Source organism: Macrobrachium rosenbergii, chromosome 30 (genome assembly GCF_040412425.1).
Source record: "Macrobrachium rosenbergii isolate ZJJX-2024 chromosome 30, ASM4041242v1, whole genome shotgun sequence".
NCBI classification, from domain to species: domain Eukaryota; kingdom Metazoa; phylum Arthropoda; class Malacostraca; order Decapoda; family Palaemonidae; genus Macrobrachium; species Macrobrachium rosenbergii.
Window position 1 is genome coordinate 19,043,320 of NC_089770.1, and position 23,729 is coordinate 19,067,048.

The 23,729-nt window shown below is 35.0% G+C and overlaps 1 protein-coding gene across 3 annotated transcripts in view; it reads left to right on the forward strand.

Annotated features, from left to right (window-relative positions):
- The window catches only part of LOC136855115 (testis-expressed protein 10), a 39,241-nt gene that overhangs the window by 7,816 nt on the left and 7,696 nt on the right, over positions 1 to 23,729 (forward strand). The window contains exons 1-8 of one of the 3 annotated variants that reach the window (XM_067131949.1): positions 4,100 to 4,219; positions 8,913 to 9,119; positions 10,311 to 10,517; positions 10,956 to 11,147; positions 12,679 to 12,888; positions 17,550 to 17,724; positions 18,999 to 19,108; positions 22,181 to 22,293. In XM_067131949.1, coding sequence (XP_066988050.1) covers positions 8,925 to 9,119; positions 10,311 to 10,517; positions 10,956 to 11,147; positions 12,679 to 12,888; positions 17,550 to 17,724; positions 18,999 to 19,108; positions 22,181 to 22,293 — 1,202 coding nt within the window. In that variant the 5' untranslated portion in view covers positions 4,100 to 4,219; positions 8,913 to 8,924. Of the gene's footprint in view, positions 1 to 4,099; positions 4,220 to 8,912; positions 9,120 to 10,310; positions 10,518 to 10,955; positions 11,148 to 12,678; positions 12,889 to 17,549; positions 17,725 to 18,998; positions 19,109 to 22,180; positions 22,294 to 23,729 lie in introns of those variants that run through there. The other 2 variants (XM_067131951.1, XM_067131952.1) reach the window with 2 other exon arrangements.

A 23,729-nucleotide genomic window follows, 5' to 3' on the forward strand; every position in this document is an offset into this window, starting at 1 on the left:
CGACACAAGACTTGAAAACATCACCAGCAAGGAAATCAGATGATAATAATTTCCAGAAATCTGACTTCAGAAAGGATGAAAAAAACCTTCCTTTTTTCAAATAAACAATTAAGGAGATGTGTACATAAACAAAAGAATTTCACCATATCAAAAGAACAAACAAATGTGAAATAGCTACTGGATACTAACTCACATTCTTACCTGAACTTATTTTTTACTAGATTTTTGAAGATTCTATGCAATTTCTCACATACGATTATTCATTATGAATTTGCGAGAGCTTTATCTTCAAAAAAAAACATTTATAAACTAGATTTATCCTCTGAACAAGAGATAAGAAATTACTGACAGTTTAAACAAGAATAAGAAGGGCACATTTTCCATAATAAAATTTAACTTTAGTTTTACAATAAAAACTAATGAAGATGTGGCGAGAGACTAATTTGGGATAAGAAGGATATGAATACAAATGGAGGGAATTAACAAACGCAGAACTGAAAATTAAATGGCACAAGAATTTAGATAAAAGTAATCCATACATTTCTGTTATTCCGCAAGCAAAGCCTATCATGAACACTCTTTTCGTAAAAACCCACACACTTATCTGTGCGTGTAATCCTGCTAAAAACACAGTAAGATAAAAAAAAAAAAGTTACTAAAACATAGCCTCAGTTGTTACTTTCCTCATTCTGTATGGTGGCTTCATTAGTGGAGCATGTGTGTCCCATAAAAGTTGTGGCTATGTTTAAATTCCTCTTTGACCTTTGACCTCTACGTGCACCTTGACACAGATTTTATTCTGTCACTGACTCTAATCTGGACCTTGACTTCCCTATGCAACTCTGCCAAACTGAAGTTTCTGTCTTGTACACCTCAAGAGTTAAATTTTCATTTGAACTTGACCTCTGATAATGAACCTGACCTTACCTTGCTCTCCACATGAGCATCATTAGTGGATTATGCTTGCTCAACATGATGTCTCTATCTCGAAGTTCAAAAGTTTTGCAAGGTTAAATTGGACCTTTGACCTCTGATTATGGCCTTAGCCATGACCTTGACTTCACTTGCATGTTGATTTTGTTTATGGATTATGCGAGTCAGATCTGAAGTTTCCATTTTGTGTAGACGATAAACAATAGTTATATTCCTATTTGACTTCTGACTTCCTTAACAGGTCAGAAGTTATCCTACCTCCAGCCCCACTGGTAAAATTTCCATAAAAATCAACGAATAACTTCCTGTATACAACTGTCTACAAACAGGCAAACAAACTTCTAAATTTAGTTGTAGGTAAAAATCATTAACATGTATGCGACAGCGCCTTGCAGCCAGTATGTTTTCCAGTTACTTTATATAAGGCAAAATTAAAGAGATGCATATTCAAGCACGCGCGAGCCCTCGATTTTGCACTAGTTTAGAAAAGATACTGCCTCATTAATGTGCAGAATGTGGAATTAAGGTTCCAAAAAACGTTCAAGAGAAGTACCTTTACCTGGATACTGGCACGTCCTCTCTTTTTTAAAAATTGCTTTTGCCATATGCAGTACTAAATTTTCATATTATGAAAGATTAAGTTGCAATATGCCAAAGGAGCTGAGGGGAACATAAAAAAGTTGCAAGAAAATGAGTGGTGCAATATTACCTTTAAGGAGTTTAACGTTATAATATAAGAGTAAATCAATAGCCTTTCGTTCCACTTTTCAGATCAGCATGCTGTAAGTACATACTACATGAGTAATTGGCATTATTAAACTAGAAAAAGACAAAAATATAGAGGATGGTACATATTTATATATATGCATACACACAAATATATATATATATATATATATATATATATATATATATATATATATATATATATATATATATATATATTGTATATATATACAAAGAAAAATATAGAGGATGGTATATATATATATACACACACATATACATATAATACCGAAAACTTATAAGCGAAAGAAAAATGAATTTCAGCTTTATCAAATAAGATGGTTATATAATAATGATAAATCAGCATGAGCTGTTAATAACAATAGTAATTTACATAATCATTTTCCTCCTCGTTGTATTAAACACGAAGTAGCATTCGCAACAAAACTTCTATTTGCTTAGTCATAGAAATTTCAACGAAGTACACTTAACTTCTGGCGGGATTGGATGATATGTTTCAAAGTGTATGAAAAAGGACGCTTGGAGTCGAAGCCAAATATTCTGAATCTTTATCATTATACCTGTTCTTTTCTGGAGGTCGTCCTCTTACCCTGCTGAAACACTCCTTACTGATCCTTTGCAGGTCTGTGTTAAGGCTTGCAGCATATTCTCAAAGTGTTTGGGATAGGTGAGAAACTACATCACTTCGTCTGTGTGCTTGATATCATAATCTTAAACCATCGGTTAGGTCACTAGTGAAGGACTAAAGGATAAAATGAATGAAGTCAGTCATTATGTAATCTCAGACATCTACGTTACACGTCTAACCTGTGCTCTAGAGCTTTTTGATTCAACTAATCAAAGGAAGCATTAAATTCATTTTGAATAAGTCTGGACTCGCATCCATCAACAAGAGCTTTTGAACGTGAGTAGTTAGATCTAAGATGGTATTGCATTTACAAGTACCAAACTGTTTCCAGTAGGCAAGTTTCTTAAATTTGTCTTTAGGGTTGATCAATAGTATCTCATTCGTAGAGGATTTAACTTGGTTCGTCAATGATGAATGTGAGTTGTTCCCTGTACTTTTGTTTTCAAATCAATATAATCATCCTTTCAGAAACTCCACGAATTCTTTTTCTTCTACTAGCTCCAGATAACAAGGGTTTGGTTGCTTAGTTGGGTGCGATTGTAGTTCCACGTATTGAACTTGGTTTGGTTATCATTATGCGTCCTGATTTGTTCATAAATGAACACGTCAAGCTTCATAAGCACTCGAGATTTTGGTAGTCTTTCTTGAGCTAGAACAACCTAACGTCGCAGAGAAAATCTCATTCAGACTTCATGGCATGGTTTTAAGCACTGAATTAAGATATGTTTAGGCTTAACAGAGAAAAGGCTCAGTCAGTCAGCTAATCACAAATTACCAAGAATGTCCGAAACTCAGAAAAACAAAAATGAGGCTGAAACAGAAAAAAAGAACAAAGACAGGTTATGATGGAAAATAAAATCAGGTCAAGAGCACAGCGAAGCTATTAGTAGTTCCAACAACTTGTAGGTTGGACACTCCCAAGATTCTCAAGAGGGTTGCCAAAGATTATGGTTGACGAAAACATATTCAAGTTTGTTAAGAAAAAAAGAGAAAAAAAGTACGGTTCTGTGTGGGTCTATCATATTCATAAATCAAATAAAAGGGTTATTCGTTTATCCACTAATGAGTCTTGTCTATTTTGGTGAATTTCTGTGTTGAATTAGTACTAATTTTTGTAATTTCTCCTGGCCATTGGCTTTTTGGGCCTTTTTATCACTCGTTGTCGCTAAGCCGGACTCTTTTTGTCCTCAGAACTTAATTTTATTGAATGGATAGAAACTCATGACTGACTATATGAGTGAACATGACCTTCATACCACAATGTCAATATCAAATAACCTTTTCACTTGTATATATGTGGGTGAGAGTGATGCATGTATCATATAGGAATGCCTTCAATTCCTTATGCTACACTTGATTGTAAATGAAGGATTATTGCTGATAGCCAAAAGTAGCGTGTTAGTAGTACACGAAAGAACACAATTCTTTTGAATAGTTTCACGATTGTCAGGAGTGGACATTCGAAAGATGAATACGAACTTCATTGTTAAAAGTTTAGTGAAGTACTTTATATTTATAAAAGAAAAGTTTAGTAGACAAAAACAATTTCAGTTATTTACAGTTCAACGTTATACACCATAGACATTATGTTCTTTGACTCTTGAGAGAAAATTACGGTGGTGTTTATTTAAACTTATTTGGGGATTCAGTTGTCCATCCAATTAGAGCAGGTGATATAGGCATATATTAAATCAACCATACTTCTTAATTCATAATTAAATGGATATCTTGATGTGTCACAAATTTGCTAAATTCAGGAAAATACATGGTGTTAGCTCTCATAAGACATAAAAAACACAACCAAACTGCTGTTTGTTTACATCTCGCTAGCATGTCAGAGTCAGACCACATGTCAGCCTAACCCTGAACCAGAGGTTGAGTTAAACTGATGTAAAAGGGCCCTTTGCAAAGGTAATGATTTCCCTAGTGCTACTCGTGTTTTATTTTTGTAGATTTGTAGCATAGCTTTTTTTTGGTGGGGTTACTTTCGTATCAAGTCCATTCTGAATTAGCGTAGCATAGCTTACAGTAGGTTAGGCTAGTGCAGTGCGATTAGTAGGGTATACAAAAATAAGGTAGGCTATTTACTTCTGTGTTGTAGGTTATTTGTGCACATCCGTCGGGTTTAATTTAGTTGGTGGCAGATCGCTCTTTAGCAAAGCCAGAGTAAGGTAAGAAAATGCATGCTGTACAAAGGTACATACCTAGCCTAGGTCCAATTTGTGCGTGCTCTGTAGTACTGCATGTTAAACCCACGTCAGGTGCTGTGGCCTATGGGATGGGACATGACTTGCGTAAACCACAGCCAGTAAAACTGAAGACTTTTAGGTAATTCTATATATTAGCTCCATGCCTGTTTTTACCATTTCAACTGGTTTTTTCTACACTTTGAGGGGTTCTGATACTGGCGGTGCATCTGTTTGTTGTCGGCCAAATGGAATGTCCCTTCGCCATGTTTAGTATTGGCCCAGGGGGTGGGGGGGAGGTTGGGTACCCATAGGTTAACAAGTTATTGCACTTGCCAGGACGGGATATGAACTGTTCGAAACAGATGTAGCCGTGCTCTGTCTTGTGAAGATCGCGTATGGAAACCCATTGTTGGATGGGCTTCAGGGGTTAATTACAAGTTTATTACACTTGAGCGCCAAAAGTTAAAGGTAAATTCATAATTAGCAACCAAAAAACTGTAGAAAAAGTCAAGTTATAGTGCAGTAGCCGCCGCGGAGCTACTATATAGTTCTACCGACTTTTATTGCGACCCATTTCCTACCAGTCACAGACTGGAATATTTACTGCTTTTTGTTTATGTTTATGATTTTTGTTTGTGTCTGTGATGTTTACCATCTTTAGTTTATGTTATGTTCATCCCAAAGGGGCTGGTACTAAACATGGTGCCTATTTTTCCCATAAACTGGAACAAGCCCATAGGGGCCATTGACTTCAAATTCAAGCTTCCAAAAAATATGGTGTTCATTAGGAAAATGTAAGATGAGGTAAGGGGAAATACAGAAGGAAGAGATCTTGCTTATTAAAAAAGAAATATTAATTAACAAATAGATATAGATACATTAAAACAGTATTAGCATAGTAGTGCATTGCATCTTTGCTTGAACTTTTGAATTTCCAATTGCACAACATCCTCAGGGAGACTGTTCCACAGTCCAACGGTATGAGGAATAAAGGACCCCTGGAACTGAGAAGTTCTACAGTGAGGCACATTTACTGCATATCGGTGCTGCTGTTTAACAAATCTGCTTGCTCTCAGGGATCAGTTGTGAATGTGAAAGATCTCTGTTAAAATACAACTAATGAAAAATTGACAAACAAGAGACCATCCACTAATGGTCCAATTCATAACTGCTAATACTAGGAAATAGAAATCTACCACTGCAAACACCTCTATCATAAAGAGATAAATCTTTGGCTGAAGCAGACATCCATACTGGAGAACAGTATTCTAGTAAAGGAAGGACAAATGAGCTCAAACAAGCTGCAATGTTATAGATATATGAGGCCTTTCATACAATACCTAACTTTTGTGCTGCATTTGCTGACACTTCATTAAATGTTTCTCAAAAGTAAGATATGAGTCAAAAGTTACACCAAGAATAGTTAAAGCTTCAGACTCATTCAGCAGAGCTCCATCAACTTGGAGTGGAGGATGGGGTGGAAGATCTGTACAAGATCTGCTAATCAACAGTGTTTATGTTTTACTGGAGTTCAGCCTCATATCCCACTGATTACACCATTCACTTCTCCACTCCATGTCCCGATTGAGACTAAGGGCAGCTTCATTTCTCATAAGTGGAGACTTTATGACATCCACAAGTGTAGTGTCATCAGCATACTGAACGATCTAGTTTTTAGGCCAACAACCATATCACTTGTTTACACTAAAAATAACCGTGGGACAAGAACACTGCCCTGTGGAACTCCAGACACAACAGGTCTTGGTTCGCTGGAGATCCCATCAGTAGTCATTCATTAGTTATACCCTACAGCCTAACTCAGCACTGTACGAGTCCTTGGGGGGAGGCCTCAGACCAAGATCTCATGCTTGAAGAAGTTTTCTGCTAGGGTTGCCCTTATTGGAGCATAGTGGGTAGTTGCACGGCCTCTTGTATCTTGTGTAAGTTTCTGTCAAGAGATTGAGATACAGTTTATAGGTTCCCACTCTGTGGGGACTTTGTTGGGATGGTATGGATGAAGAAGTACTTTCAGGCTAGGGTGTCAGCACCATTTTAGTACCGTCTAGTGCAAGGAGGTGTCCAAGAGTCCAAGAACACATTTTCTTCACTTTAGTACCCTCTGGCACAAGGAGGTGTCCAAGAACTCATTTTCTTTTTGGCTTTGTGAAGTGATCAGAAGGGCATGAGGGTTATCCTGCAAGGAAGTTACTCAAGTAATGAGGGAAGATGTCTGCCATTTGGTCATCCAAGCTCCCCTTGTACAGAAAAGCACCTTGCTTAAGGTACTCGGAGGATGTAAGGAAGGGGGTAGAATAGGTGAGCTACTGGCTTCCTCCTCCCTTTCTTTCCTTTCTCTGCAGGGTGTCAGTACATGCTAGAATGAGCCAAGATGCAGGTGAGCTTCACAGTCAAGCATCCGATCTTAGCACTTCGGCTCATGAGGTGCTTTTCCCTGCAGTCTTCATTTTAGTTGGTGTTGGTTACACTACTATTTCAACCCATTATTTTACAATTTACCGAGATGTTGACTGCCCTCTAACTTGTGTATCCTTTATTTCCATGGTAGTATCCATTTTTTTTTTCATAGAGGGGAGGCCAGACATATCTTGCTCTGGCTCATGGCTTTATCAGCTGTTTGTCTTTCTAGAGGATCATGTTGAAGTTTTTTGGAGTGATTGGTCCCTTATTCTCAGCATTTCTGGGTGGCGAGTCAACTTACCAGCCAGCTGTGAGTTTTTCCTTCCACCTGCAAAATAAGTTTCTTGCATAAAAGGTGATGGTTTATATTACTGTAGGAACAATTATAAAGATTTTAGGTTATTTGTATTTTTCTTAGGAATACAAAACAGAGCCTTGTAAATCTCACCTCAACCACCCTGCATTGTCCCTGATGCTGAAGGAAAGTACTGGGTTATGGCAGGTGATTGATGGACTCTCCCAACTCGCATGCTTTCCTACAGATAATGACCTTGTTACTAGGCTTCAACAACTATTTCCAGCTTTAAGGAATACTCCTACATGAAAGGCTTTGTATGTATACCTATGAAAAACACATTACATGGTTTGGTGACTCTACCTTACTTGCTAAGCTTTGGAACTCAGGTCTGTTGCCTTCTTTGGTGTTTTTTTTTTGTGTTCTGTTGATTCCAGGTATCCATAAAGAAACCGAAAATCTTCAAAATTGTTGGAAAACCTAACAATGTATGTTGTATTGAAAACAAGTAAGAGAAAGAAATTTTGATTATTCTGCCGTTTTGGATTTGTAATAATAATAACCCCGCTTAAAATAATTTCATGAATATAACAAACAACTAACAAATTCAGGGACTGACAAAAAAGGGAAATCTTCATTGTTGGAAGTAATTTTGTTGAGTAGCAGGAAATACTATAATAGCATAAAAAGAACAAACACTGACAAATTCCAAAAAGCTTCTCTATAGTAATAATACACAAAAAGACATGTTTATAGTAAAGTTTTAATTTTGAAACTATATATACTATCATTGCAAATCTCAACAGATGTCCATCATTGCTTACATTAAAGAAAATACTGAACTGTAATGGTTTTTCCCTGGGTTGGGATTAGGGTTACTAAGTATGATGCTGGTCAACAAGGAATAGCTTTTATAACCCCAACCTTTCCCCCTTCTGATGAAAGGGCAGAAGTCCGTGAAAAATGTAGAATTTTGTATTGTCATACTAATATATTTACAGTGCTTCAAAATCCTACTCAAGGAAGGTCTTTACATCTCTTGAGTAAACCTAATCAAAATTTGCCATTTCCAGGCAGTTCCACTCAACCCTAGTAATGTGTTGAAATGCAATCTGCTTGATAGAACAGGTTGGGCTACCACCCTTCTTGGATTCACTAGGTTATGATTATGGCATGTTACTAAGCCAGTACCATATGTTTGAGGAAATGAAATGATGTCCTGGTTAAAACATGTTAAATAATGTCTTGGCTGTTTGCTGTATGAAAGAGCATGTTTAAGTTCTCCATAAATTGCTATGTACAGAAGGATCCACAGTAATACACATGAATATCAAGGCAAAATGTATTTTGAAAATATATACAAAGCTTATAGCTTTCATCCATCCTTCTGTGGACTTGATTAAGTCCATAGAAGGATGGATGAAAGATATAAGCTTCATATATATACAGTATTTACAAATACATTTTGTCTTGATATTCAAGTACATTACTGTACTGTGTTTTATATTTCAAATTGCTATGTAGAATAAATTTAGTTTGTATGAGAGATTTCAATTAAGAGTTATTCATCTGGCAATTATGCAGTTTTTTTTATATAAGTAATATGATTTGTAATATTCATGGATGCATTTTAAATTTCCTACCCAGCTATGACTTTCACTGCAGCATATGTTGTTAACTTGGATTCCTTTTACTTTTACAGTCGTAACCAATAATGGCGAAGAGTGCAAAAGCGAAAAAGGCCAAGAAAGCTGATTTTCAAAAGGTGAAATTGAAAGTTGGAAAGAAACTAAAGAAAGCACAGAATGAAACGAAGACAGAATTTAAAGCTCGGAAAATCATTCTGAAGGAGCAGCTTACTGTAAAGGCAACTAAAACTCTTGTCACCAAGAAACAACATGACATCACAGTAAGTACTCTACTCTAATTATTCTTTTTTTATTCAGTCAGTAACCCCCTGATCTTATTTATGCATAATGTTTGCCATGCTAAAAATGTTGAGGGTGTGAGTTATTCTTTTAATCAGCTAGCTATTTACCAGATATGGTGCCCATTCTGTACCCAATGACACTGTGTAATGCTAAAAATTTTTATTTTGTGCTTCTACTTCCGTAATTACTCCTGCTCTTGGGTGGTCATCATGTCTTTTTTCAGTTAAGATATTGGCGAGTAATTTAGTTTTCTTTTATTTCTTAACATTTTAGCTGGAGATATGGTTGTGAATTACAATGCAGTTTAACCAAATTGTTATTGGTGTATGGGTTGGTATTTATGGTTTAATGCTCTCAGAACAGTTGTGCAATAATGTAATGCTACTTCCTGCTTGATAAAAATGTTTTTGTATTTCACTGGAAAATGCTGTAAAGCTTATTAGAGCACTGTAACATAGTTGTTTGTATGACTTTGCTCAAGTAACTAGCTATATCACACAGTTTATTTTTCATTTTTGTTGTCTCATAAATGTATGCAAGTGTACTCATTAAGGAAGAGAGGGGGACAAGTCAAACTCATTTGGTTGTTGTGGTCTACAGTAGGTGTTGCATCTTCACCTGGATTATCTCGGGTACCTGTTGACTGAAAGTAATTGGTAATACCTAAAACTCAGTACCTAAAACTCAGCTTGAACCCTTTTAACTTTATGGGCAAGATTCTAAAATCATATACAAACTATAATGCTTAATTCACTGGCAGATTATTGTATATTTTCTCCCTCCTTGTTGGATACTTAAGCAAATTCAGTGCAAAGTGAAATTTTGTATAACCCCCATTTTGTATAATGGAAATTTCCTTATTCAGCACTTTGGGTCTATTTTGTTTTTAATTTTTGCATACAGAAGTCAGTGGGATGTAAACTAATGCCTGTCTCTAGCCCAGTCCAGATTAAAAAAAAAAAAAGAATGAAAAAGAGGAACTTAATCTTACAGGAAGTTAAAGAATCCTCTCTTGAAATAGTAAAATGCTAGGCATGAGGAAAAAGAGAAGTGTGAGAATTCCAAGAGTTGTATGGACAATGTCTTTAAATTAGATGTGCTGTTTATGTAATCTAAGGAAGGTCAGTCAGATCTTGTTCAGCATAATCCTTTATGTAACTTTTTCTCAGGAACTTCTCTCTCGGTTGAATTACCACAACGTTTATGTCAGACAAGATGGTATTAACGGATTGCGAGAGCTGGTCAATCGTTATGAGCCTTCATTATTACTCCCACACTTGTCAACCTTTATTTTACGTGGTGCTCCAGCTATTTTGGATTCTGATCCTCTGATTAGGACCTCTGCAACTAAATTTTTGGAGGCCATTATTATAAAAGTAAGTTGGTAGCTTTTGCATTTCTGATGGCTAGATATTTATTTTGTAAGCTAAGATATGGGTAATAAATACATACTTGAAAAATGAAAATTGAAGAATTAAGGTAAACAGACTACTGTACTTGGTAAGGTATGTGTAAACTGTACAGTAATTTCATAAAGGATCTGCAAACTTTCATGAAAAAATTGATTAGGGAGACAGAAAGTAAGGGTATAAAGTATTTTCAGGTCAGCTTAGCTTTATGTTTGCCCATTTTTTGTGAGAATGTCTTATTTTTGAGCATAAATTTCTCTAAACTGTTTACCTAGTAAATTTTATCTTATAATTTTTTCTTACAGTAAAAGAAGGTGTATTGTAGTTCATGAACTTTGTACCTAGCAGTGTAACTATTGTAATTAAACATTTTCTTGCATGTAAAATTGGAAATTTTTTTGGCAGATGGGACCAAGCATTGAGCCATATTTCAGAATTTTAGCCACACATTTGTCATGTGCAATGGTACATCTGAATGTTGGTGTTCAGGGCGATTCTCTTCAGTTAATTAAAGTCCTCATTAAGCACACTCCGAAACTTATTGCGCATCATGCAAACACAGTGCTCAATAACTTTTTAAGTTTAATAGCTAGAAAGGTAAGTTATTTGCTATGCTGTACTACTTTCAGTGATAAGTACTTGTGATTTTAGAAGAATTTTGGTTATTGAAAAGTAACATTAGATCAGGGATGTTAAATTTTGTCAGATTAGTAGAGGTGCTTGCAAAAATATTAACACAAGTGCTCAGCCTCTGACAAAAATGATGTATCAGTTAAAATTTTTTAAGAGCAATAAGTTAATAAATAAAATCTAAACTTTTTCATTATTAAAGACAAATCCTTTGGGTCATCCTTGTGAGAGCTAAATAAATGAGTTCAGTGGTCTGGTTAATGTACTTAATATAATCATAATAAATGAAGTTTTGAACAAATTCCTTCCAGGGATAATCCATGTATTAATGAACTGTCTTTTAAGTTTTGTGTGTTCCCTTTGTCTTTTCCACCTAGCTGGCAAGCCTCTTCAAGTTTGTCTTTCTCCTTTTTTCAGCCTATTTAAACATTTCCTTCAAGCAGCCCTATTAGAGTCTAATTTTTCTTAGTCGATATCATTTCAGAGAGAGATGCTGCCGTCAGAAACAGGCTTAGCACTTTAAGAAAAATTAATTAATAGGTTTTTTCATAAATGATTATAGACTTTGACAAAGAGGCAGATTAGACTATTCATAAATACAAAAGAAAGCAGAGAAGTCTACATTCCTGTAGGGAATAGCATGGAGGACTGATTAAACTGATTGAACCGTAAGTTCATGAATTCCTAAGGAATTTTCATTAACACCGCAAAGGGCCTCTATTGAAATTCTGGTACTCTTGGCTTTCGTGTGCTTTATCTTCCACAAATCTCCACTCACCTTCAGCTGCCCTTCTCATAATTTTCATTCGAGTACGCCTTGGTCTTCCAACTCTGTGGGTGCTCCTAGGAGCTCAGCTGTCATTCTCACATACTAATCACCAAATGGCTATGTGACGGACATAATTATTTACAAGAGTACCTGACTGTAAAAACCACATTACTTTACATATAAAAATAATAATACAATTTTAGACCAGTATTTGACATTTAAGTTTATCCAATTGTTAATTTTGTAAGGGGCCATAATTTGCTAAACAGGATACAGTATCTTTAAAGGAAACCATTTTGGCCAGTCCTGTGAGAAATGGAAATGTTAGCTTGATGGTCTTACCGTTACTTTTTGATTTTATCAATAACGCCATTTAGTATAAATTTTATGACAATTAAGTTGTTTTAATAACGAGATGAGTTAACATTCTTAATTTAGATTTTATGACAATTGAGTTATTTTAATAAGGAGATGAGTTAACATTCTTAACTCCCGTAGGGTTGGCCAGAATAGTTTGTTCTTAGTATAGATATATTTGTTGACAGACAACAATAATAGTCTTATTAAAAGGTTATAAGTGCACTTGCATTTGACTTGAAATAGTTTTGTAAGTGTAGGTCTCAAAAGGTTAACAGTCTACTTTGGAGTGGTAGATCTTTTACATACTTTCTTTATTGTCATCAAATGGTAGAGAATTTATGTTGAATAACTTAATTTCTCTTATTTCAGGCAAAAAGTAGCAAACAAGAGTCAAAGACAGGAACTCCAAAACCTATTGTGACCTTCAACTTTTCAGATCTTCTTCAGCCTAAAGTAAAGAACCCTCTTGCTGGTCATGCAGGACGCCTGTCACTTCTTGTAGAATTGTCAAATTTTTTGGAGGCAGTTTTAGTGGAGCATGGGCGCATGCAAAAGGAAATTCCACATACAACATGGGATGTGAGTTTCAGTACTGAATTATCTCTATATTTTTACCTTAAAATACTGTATTACCTTTTTATTACATTGTGGTGCAATCTTCTGGAATAGTTACAGTGAAGGAAGAAAGCTCTGTTGTGCATGAGAAACCCAAGAAGTGTTAACTTTTTTGTTAAAAATGCACCAAATGTCTGGGGAATATTCTTCCCCTCATTAGCTTTCATGATCCATAAAATCTTTTCTCTTTTAAGAGGCAAATATTCCTTCCTTCAGGCAAGGTCCAGTTTTTCAGGCTTGAAATAGAACAGACCATTACATGTACCAACACTGTTAGGAATTGCATGAAAGGAAAACGAGTACAAGTTATAGAATGTAATAACCACTTATAGAACAAGAAGTATGTGTATTACATTAAACCCATTTGACTTTATCTATAATTTCTTGTCCTAAGACCTTTTTGACCTAAATTTACTGCACAAGGCACAGTGCGTGGTTAGTAATGTTCAGTTTGACTGGAAATCAGTATTAAGTCAAACTTCACATGAAAAAGTTGAGCTTTATAATTTTTCACCAGATATTTTCTTAGTGTATTATTTTTTGTAGTCTACTTCAGTAATTTACTCTTGTATCCTATAGACAAACTTAAGAGATGCGCCCGCTGGCTAGGTATACATCCCAGACAGCAGCTCTTCTAGTGGTAGTCATTCCCAGTGTGTCTACTTAGCAGGCAAGACCTGCAGTTTTAGCTCTCATAATTTATTGTTTTTTCTTATGCTCTTGTTTATCCATTATTGTCACATTTTTTACTTATTTACCAGATGACCCGCCTTATAATTAACCCTTAAACGCCTATTGGACGTATCATACGTCGACTAAGATTGTCTGTTGGGTGCCAAGTGGACGTACCGTACGTCGACTACAAAAAATTTCAACCTTCGGTCAACTTTGACTCGACCGAAATGGTCGAAAAACGCAATTGTAAGCTAAAACTCTTACATTCTAGTAATATTCAATCATGTACCTTCATTTTGCAACAAATTGGAAGTCTCTAGCACAATATTTCGATTTATGGTGAATTTTTGAAAAAAACTTTTTTCTTACGCACAGGCGGTAACTCAGCCGAAAATTTCATAAATTCTTTCGTCATTTTGTCGTAATTTTTGCACTGTTCTATATTAACCGTTACATAAAGTTTTATATATGAAAATGTGCGCAATTTCATGTAAAATACAGCAAAATACAACCCATGGTTGTAGCTTTTATCACTTTGGAAATATTTTCATATAAACCACGATAACTGCTGAAATTTCAACCTTCGGTCAACTTTGACTCGACCGAAATGGTAAAAAAACGCAATTTTAAGCTAAAAATCTTACGATCTAGTAATATTCAATCATTTACCTTCATTTTGCAACCAATTGGAAGTCTCTAGCACAATATTTCGATTTATGGTGAATTTTTGAAAAAACGTTTTCCTTACGTCCGCGCCAGAAATTCTTTCGTCACGTTGTCGTAATGTTTGCACTGTTTTATATTAGTCGTTACATAAAGTTTTATATATGGAAATGTGTGAAATTTCATGTAGAATACAACAGAAAATAGCTCATGGTTGTAGCTTTTATCAGTTTTGAAATATTTTCATATAAATCACGATAACTGCCAAAATTTCAAGCTTTGGTCAACTTTAACTCGACCGAAATGGTAAAAAAACGCAATTATAAGCTAAAACTCTTACATTCTAGTAATATTCAATCATGTACCTTCATTTTGCAACAAACTGGAAGTCTCTAGCACAATATTTCGATTTATGGTGAATTTCTGAAAAAAAAATTTTTTCCTTACGCTCTGCTGTGTGTAACTCAGCCGAACATCTCAGAAATTCTTTCGTCATGTTGTCGTAATGTTTGCATCGTTTTACATTAGTTGTTACATAAACTTTTATATATGAAAATGTGCGCAATTTCATGTAGAATACAACAGAAAATAGCTCATGGTTGTAGCTTTTATCAGTTTGAAATATTTTCACATAAATCACGATAACTGCCAAAATTTCAACCTTCGGTCAACTTTAACTCGACCAAAATGGTAAAAAAACGCAATTGTAACCTTAAACTCTTACATTCTAGTAATATTCAATCATTTAACTTCATTTTGCAATAAATTGGAAGTCTCTAGCACAATATTTCGATTTATGGTGAATTTTTTAAAAAAACATTTTCCTTATGTATGCGCAGTAACTCGGCCGAACATCTCAGAAATTCTTTCGTCTCGTTGTCGTAATATTTGCACCGCTTTATATTAGTCGTTACATAATGTTTTATATGTGAAAATGTGCGCAATTTCATGTACAATACAACAAAAAATAGCTCATGATTGTAGGTTTTATCAGTTTTGAAATATTTCCATATAAATCACGATAAATAGAAAAAATTCGACTTTCGGTCAACTTTAACTCGACCGAAATGGTCGAAAACTGCAATTGTAAGCTAAAACACTTACAGTCTAGTAATATTCAATCAATTAGCTTCATTTTTCAACAAACGGGAAGTCTCTAGCACAATATTTCGATTTATGGTGAATTTTTGAAAAAATAATTTTTTTACGTCTGCGCGTTACGAATTCATGCATCATTTTGTGATAATATTTTCTCTGTGTTGCTTTGATCGTTTTAAAATTTGTTATATACCAAAATCATCGCAATTTAGTGTAAAATACAACTAAAAAAAATTAACTCATTAGCTTTAACCGTTTTGCTTACAGCACGATTTGTATACAATTATATACGAGTTTTTTTTTTTCGCTGTCATATATCCCAATATTTATATATGATAATGATATTTTTTTTCATTTCTGATGGTTGCATACTAAACTTCAGGCAATGACAAAAAAATGAGCCAAAAATGAACTCTTAATCTTAAAAACTAAGCGTGCTGTGATTTTTTGAAAAAAACTTTTTTCCGCTTCGGCGCTAACTCACCGAACGCCGCCGGCATACGGGAGACTTTTTCGTAAATAGGGCTTCGGCGTTAAAGGGTTAAATAATTTCAGTAAATGTTTTTCCTTCACAGGGCGCATATACTGTCAAGTGCCTTGTTGCTACCTTACTGGCATCTTGCAAGTACTCTTGTTTATCCATAAACTAGAACCTTTCTTCTTGGCAACTTGTAATGTTGACTTTTGCCTAGATGTAAAATGAGTTCATTATGTTTGTTGCATAAAATGTACTGCAACGACCAACGCCCTCAGCACTTACTTACTTGACCTAGCTGTTTTTGCTAGCTGTTTTTGCTCGCAACACTAAGCAGGCTGCTGCTGCAAATTTGTGTTGTTTTCTGGTGTCAGGTTTAATACTACTCAGTTTGCTAAGATTTTTTATCTTGGCTACCACTAAACTGTGGAATAGTTTACCTAGTTCACTTGTGGGATATGATCTTCAAGTGTTTAAGCAAGGAGCAAAGTCATTTCTGCTTTCTGCTGATGTCTCCTGAATTCAAGTGTATCGGTTTTATTTTCTGTCCCTCTCTTGAATTCAGATGCATCGGTTTTATATTCTGTCCCTCATATTTATTTATTTATCACCCATTCTCATAACTTGTCCCTCCCTTCTTGCTGATTTACCTTTTGGAACCCTCTTCGGTTTGTAGTATGTTGATTCTGTCCATGAGGTTTTTCAGCTGAAGATTTAAAGAAAGAAAGAAGAAAGTACTCTTCTTCACCTGCAAATTGGAGGTTTTTATTGTTGTAGGGTGTTTCAGTGTGAGATAGTATTTGCATATTGTTTTGATAATTTACAATTAATTTTGTTTTACTTTTAGATATTGGTATAGTACTGCCTCTCAGGTATGGACTGCACCAATTTCAGTAATTTTCCACTCATTGGTTGACCGTTCTGTTATTTAGTCAGATCAGTGTGCGTGTAATCTTAGGAAGAGCAAGACTCTTATTAAGGTGAGTCCATGCAGTTCACCAGGAGTACTTGCCCCTTTCTGTGGCGTTGTGTTGTTAAAAACATAGAATTACTGTGCTCAGTTTCAAGCGTCCTAGACCAGCTTTCAAATTATGAGGTTTTAGACTGTCTGCAGATCTCTATCCTGTAAATGGGTTATGGATGCTAATTTTCTGGCAATGTAACATTTTAGAAGAGCTTTGTCTGCATTTGCTTGTTATGTATCTAAGAGATATTTTCGACAAATGATTAAACATTTAGGCCATTGAACCCAACCTTGCAGTGGCTAAACTTCATCAGCATTTGAGAAGCACATCATTCTTCTATTTTCGTAACCCATATTCTGTTCCTTCGAGAATGTGGCTTACTACTACTGCAAGGTTACAATCCAGTCATGACCCCTTGAGAGTTCAGAGACCTGTTTTCCTAGTAATGGTTAGATGGCTGTATACCTCAGCACCTTAGTTACTTGTATTTTATTGCAACAAGAAACCCTTCCATCCTACATAGCTACCCTGGAAGTAGAAAGTGGGTGGAGGTTAGTATTGACAGCACAGGAAATGAATTACCATTGATAGAGCTACTGATGCACAAGATGCATACCCAGCAAGTTGTTGGATCTCTTTTTATGTTTGAAGTGAGTCTACAGGAGCACTATACTGGATGATTATGCAATAGTAAATTGATGCTTTGTTAAAAGAATAAAATTTTTCTTAATAGAAAATTTAATTTTCAGACAGTTATTATGGGAAGTGTCCCTCCACTCACATGTGATGATTCTGATAAAGCAGATGAGCTTTGGCTGTTTACTGACATAGAGAAATTGGAAGAGTTTACCAACACTGTTCTTCGTTTACTTATGCAACTTTGGTTAGAAGTGGACGAAGGGAATTTTGAGGATAGCTCAGCTGGTGAGGAATTTTAATGATTTTCTTGTACTGGAATGTCTGTTTATGTTTGTACTTGCATGTGTAAGTGTAAATCATCGCAGATTAGCTTTCAACTTTTGTTTTATTAGTGTTGTCTCCATTCATAATAGTCATTCTTCATGGGTAACACTAGTTCAACATTTACATTTTTATTGTAATAATTTTGAAAATTCTACAAATATTTCCTGAAATATAAAATTTTTACCTTTGTCATTAGTCCAGTAGTCAATTGCTAAAAATGTAATTTCCTTAATATAAGTTTACATGAGGTCAGGTAACTGATAAGAATCAAGGGATTCAGTATAAAAGAGATTAATTTAAAACCTTGTGCCAATCAAAATTAACACAAGGTTTTAAATTATAAGGGTTATGTAAAATTTATCATTAGCAAATTGCATTCAGTCTAGAAATATATTACAGGAATGATTTTAGGAAAAGAAGCAACATTTCAGCGGTATCTCTTTCAAACTCTGTGCAGCTTATTTTGTAAAGGTAGTGTCACAGGAGCAAATTGATCCATCTTTCAGCAACATATTACAAAATACTGCACAAGTAACCATTACTATTGGCAAAACAGAGGTATCTGTTCTTGAAAGTGGTGTCACATAAGCAACAAAACACAGTTTCAATTTTGCTGTTATTATTATATGGTCTATAATTGATAGCACGACAGTGTAAGATGCCAGGGAATGTTGTTGTGTGACACTGTCTTATGTTGCAGCTATTTCATGCTGGATGAAAGCATAATCAGATAAGAATTAGGTTTCAGCATGAGTGAAAGAGAAGTTTGTCAGAATTTCTCATAATACAAGTAATCAAGTATTACCATTTTTTAAGAAACTCTTACAAACATATGCATTTTAAATTTAAAATGAAAATGAATGGCATTTCAAGAGCTTTATCAATCTTAAGTTTTTCCTGTACAGTTGTGATACTCATAAGATTGGAAATGGTTTTACAAGTAACTGATTCAGAGTCCAGTTAGCCAAATGGACTATTTGTTTTGGACAAGTGAGGAAATAAAGTTTTTTTTGTCTTTACTGATAATGATATATTTATTTTCATATGCTGTTATAATTATTTTCCAGAAAATATATTTTTCATATACTGTTGCAATTATTTTCTAGAAAAAGATTAGCTTAATCAAACCCTTTTCACATTTCAACATTGAATTCTGTAGATGGTTGCATTGCAAGTTATTGTTTTTCCGCATGAAAGTGTGCAGAATTTGAATTATGTTTGTTAATTTTTTCCAGGTGGTAATGCACTGAATGAGGAAGGAGTGGAAACCTTGAGTTGTATTGTTAACATCATTATGCATATATGGCGCATTACACAGATATGCACTCAGGAACATCCCAGGAAGGTTTGTTATGGAATTTGAGTTTTCAAAGAAAAAATGCATTAGAAATTCTACTGAGAGACTGTCCTGTGTTACTTTCTTAAGCAGGCGCACTCTTATCGCTTATGCCGATAGGTACATGCTAATGTAGAGAAAGAGGTTATAGGAATGTTGAGAAGAATGGGATGGAGAGGAGATGACTTAATATAAGGGAAAACAAAACAAAGCTTATGTTGACCAAAAAAGCAACTGAGGAAAAAATACAGACTGGAAGATGCCCATGGTGGTGCAGGATGGGAACGGGGATGAAGTCAGTACAGTGTACTGTGTATTGAATGTAACAGATGGTCTCACAGGAGGTGCCCATGATTGCAAAATGCAAATGAAGGAAGGGATTTTCAATGCATAGAATGAATATGAGCAGTTAATGGGGAAAAGAGGGTGGAGGAATACCATTTTGTGTAAAAGGGCAGACTTTGGGATGAGCTACTCAAAAGTAGACTGAGATCTCATGTACTAAGATGGTTTAGGCTTGTGATGAGGAAAAAGTGAGGAACTGTTAGTCAGAAAAATAGGAGATATGAAAGTATCAGGGAAAAGACCAGTAGGAAGGTCTCCAAAAATAAGGTTAGTTAGTTATAAATGATTTGTTTAACCAGACCTCTGAACTCTTTTAGGGTTCTCGGGATGGAGACATCCAAAAATAAGAGAGTAACATTATAGGTAAAGACCTAGATTACATGGAAATTTAGGAAGAAAATGCTGAAGACAGTGGAGAGAACTTACTTCATGTCGTAACTCTATAAAAGGAAAATTTGAAGTTGAAACCTTAAATGACAAACAAATGCTAAATTTCAATCATAATTGCATAGATATACTATTAACAGTTGTTTGTAGTACTTGGGTTTATATTTTCTATTTTACTTTGTAGCGTAGTAAGTCCTTCAATATTAATTCTTGTATATTTTCAAGAATGTATTTTGGAAGGAATCCCTTGTAAGTATCAGATTGGTAAAGTTTTACTGTACGTTTGTCAAAGCTTACTACTGCATAAGAATTTTCTTTTAGATTGTAAATCCAGGAATATATTTTTATGAGTATTATATTCTTTTAATTGGATAAAATTTTGTGGATTTTTAATTATTGTAATTTAACATCATCAAATTCTGGTAAAAAGAAGTTTTTATGTATTCCTTGTGCTATTAAATTGGAGCATCTCGCAGGAACATCACAAACAAACTACAGTATAAGTGGGTGTTCAGCCATCAAAATTTGGCGGTTACCCTGAGGTTGCACACTGAAAAAACCAAAAGTGAAAAAAAGGGCACGTATTTATATGGTACGGTGTAAGACTGTTATTAAAGTTTCTATGGTGAAATAGGATGGTTTTCAACAATAGTAAAAGTTGGAAATTTTGATTTATCTAGTAAAAGTTGGAAATTTTAATTTATCTTGTGCAGTCTTGAATTATAAAATTGAAATAGATCATACCATTGTTTTGCCTGGGAAAATTATTATTAGGTAATTTAACTAGATGGCCGAGCTAATTTAGCTAGCTCTTATGGGGCTGGCCTGAAGAGTTTTTTCCTATTATTGATAAGGTTTAAAATTTAAATATCTATATTTCTTCAGTCATTATCTTAAAGGGAGGGTCCCTGGCTGACTTGCTATTTTTGCTAACTGCAGCATATTGGCTGTAACTTTTAAATTGATCAAGGCTGCTAAGAACTGCATCATTGGCATTAACTCATTACCTCCAAGATTTTAACTACAGTGTTATTTTTAAATATTTTACCTAAGCAAATTGTTTTACCTTTGACATATGTAATGTGATTGACTTTGGTTTAAATGACTGTAACATAGCACTGTAACTATGTTTGTAAAAATTTTTGACATATGGTCTTTGCTCCTTATTTGCATTTTTTGATAATGTAGTCGCTGTTTTTTTATGTTTCCATGATCCTTGTTTATGAAACCGGAGAAAAATTTCGAATTTTTCCAATTTTTCTCCGAGCGCTATTAATATAAATTTCATTGCGTTGACCAAAGAGAATAATGGTTCTTGGTCTCAACATTGGGTTTGTTGTTGACACTACGACAGACTACGCTTCCTCATTACAGTAATCACTTCTTCTTCTAAGCAGGTTTTGACAGTGGAAGAACCTGGGTATATAGCCATGCTGTGAAGATTTGGGAAAGTGTCCCCTTATCTTTGAGTCCATAATATACTCCATCAAGTGTAACAGTGTTTATCACTATGACACAATACCCGGCTGCGAGACCAGCTATAAGTTTGGTCACCCATGGAGCTCTGGTAGACCATGGAGGGTAACTCCTTGAGGACTCAACAGTGACTACCAAAAATAGGTTTTTGCTGCATCCTGTTTTATAATAAATCTTCATTTTTAGTAATTATCTAAAATGAAGAGGAGCTGAGATGTCCTGAAACTGTTTGTGTATTATACTCTTCCTCGAATATGTAATATTTTTGTATTCAGGAAAATTTTTTTTTCCTCACATGCTAAAAATTCAAAACTACAGTATAAACCCGAGGGGGTAGCAGGAAGAGAAGGAAGTTATTTACCATGCTTTTAAAGGACAAGATTGAATACTTATGGGAATAAGGTCAAATAACCTTTGGAAATTTTAAGAGGCTGAAATACCCTTTGGAAGTAGTACCAAATGCCCATTAGAAAGCTTATGTCATAGACCTGTTCACCCAACATCTGGCTGCCTTGTCAGCTGAATACATATGTAAAACAACTATCCCTGTATGAAGTTACTGTTTAGAGTATGCCTTTCATGGCTTTCCTTTAAAATAAGTGCTTTAGTAAAGCCTCCTCTTCTGTCAGTTGAACAAATTTTGCTTTAATTCCATATCTTAGTTGCTTCCTACAATGTTCTGCATTGTTTTCCTCCTCCAATTTTTACCCTCACTTAAGAACAAATACTTTGTGCCAACCTTATGAGTCTAGAGGTGATGTAGTGATATGGTTAACAATATAATGATATTGATAATTGAAACAGACATGAACTGTTTTAGTGATGGTTTCCTAAGTCTTTTCACTTAAGTTGCTTCACATTGTTTTCAAACAGTGCAGGTGGCTGAAAGCACACTTTTCATCAGATTTCATGAAGCGGATAATGAATGGCTTTCCATTCTGCTGTCAAGTGAGTGCAGTGAAAAGTAAGAAGAGAAAAAAGGATAAGTAAGTATTGTTTGGTGTTTCTGCTTAATGACAAGTGTACTGTACTTTGATGTCAGGCTGTTAATAGTAAAAATTGTGCATTTTGTATAGTCAGTTTTATGCATGGTTATGAAATAGGTAGAGTATTACTAATTGTTTATTATTTCTGTTGTTTTTGATTTGTCATATTCTTTTATCCATTTCGCTTATGAGCATTCTACTCAGTGGAAGTTTGCTTTGCAGTTAATGTATTTTGGGCTTGTCCTTTATGCATTATTTTCAGTTTTGAATAATAATGATAATAATGCTAATCCTGCCATATAAAATTCAATTTATATTCATAAATTAATTTTTTTATGTACTAGAGGTTATCCATAGATAATGAACTCCATGTTAAGCATGTGACAGTATGATAAAATCCCTTAAACAAGAAAATACAGTAACATTATTTACTTAATATAATTGAGTATGCATATATAAAACTATACTGTATTTGAGTGTTGCCATAATTTCTATGAGACTGCCCTGATTATAATTACGTGTAATAATAGTAATAATAATAATAATTAATGATAATAGCTGAACAACTCCAGCATTGTATCACAAACCACCATGCACCCAAATGGATGACCACAGGAAGAACATCATTAGTACAAAAAGACAAGAACAAGGGAAATATAGCAAGTAACTACAGGCCTATCACCTGCCTACCAATACTGTGGAGGTTATTAACAGGTATCATCAGTGAAAGGCTGTACAACTACCTAGAGGATACGAACACCATCCCCCACCAACAGAAAGGATGCAGAAGGAAGTGTAGGGGCACAAAAGACCAGCTCCTAATAGACAAAATGGTAATGAAGAATAGTAAGAGAAGGAGAACCAACCTAAGCATGGCATGGATTGACTACAAGAAAGCCCTCGACATGATACTGCACACGTGGCTAATAGAATGCCTGAAAATATATGGGGCAGAAGAAAACACCGTCAGCTTCCTTAAAAATACAATGCGGAACTGGAATACAGTACAGTACTTACAAGCTCTGGGATAAGACTAGCAGAGGTTAACGTCAGGAGAGGGATCTTTCAAAGCGACTCACTGTCCCCACTACTCTTCACAGTAGCCATGATTCCCATGACAAAAGTACTGCAGAAGATGGATGCTGGGTAACAACTCAAGAAAGGAGGCAACACCATTAACCATCTGATGTTTATGGACGACGTCAAGCTGTGTGGTAAGAGCATCAAGGAAGTAGATACCCTAATCCAAACTGTAAGGATTGTATCTGGGGACATCAGGATGGAGTTTGGAATAGAAAAATGCGCCTTGGTCAACATACAAAAAGGCAAAGTAACAAGGAAAGGGGTAAAGCTACCAGACAGGAATAGCATCAAACACATAGGTGAGACAGGATACAAATACCTGGAAATAATAGAAGGAGAGGATATAAAACACC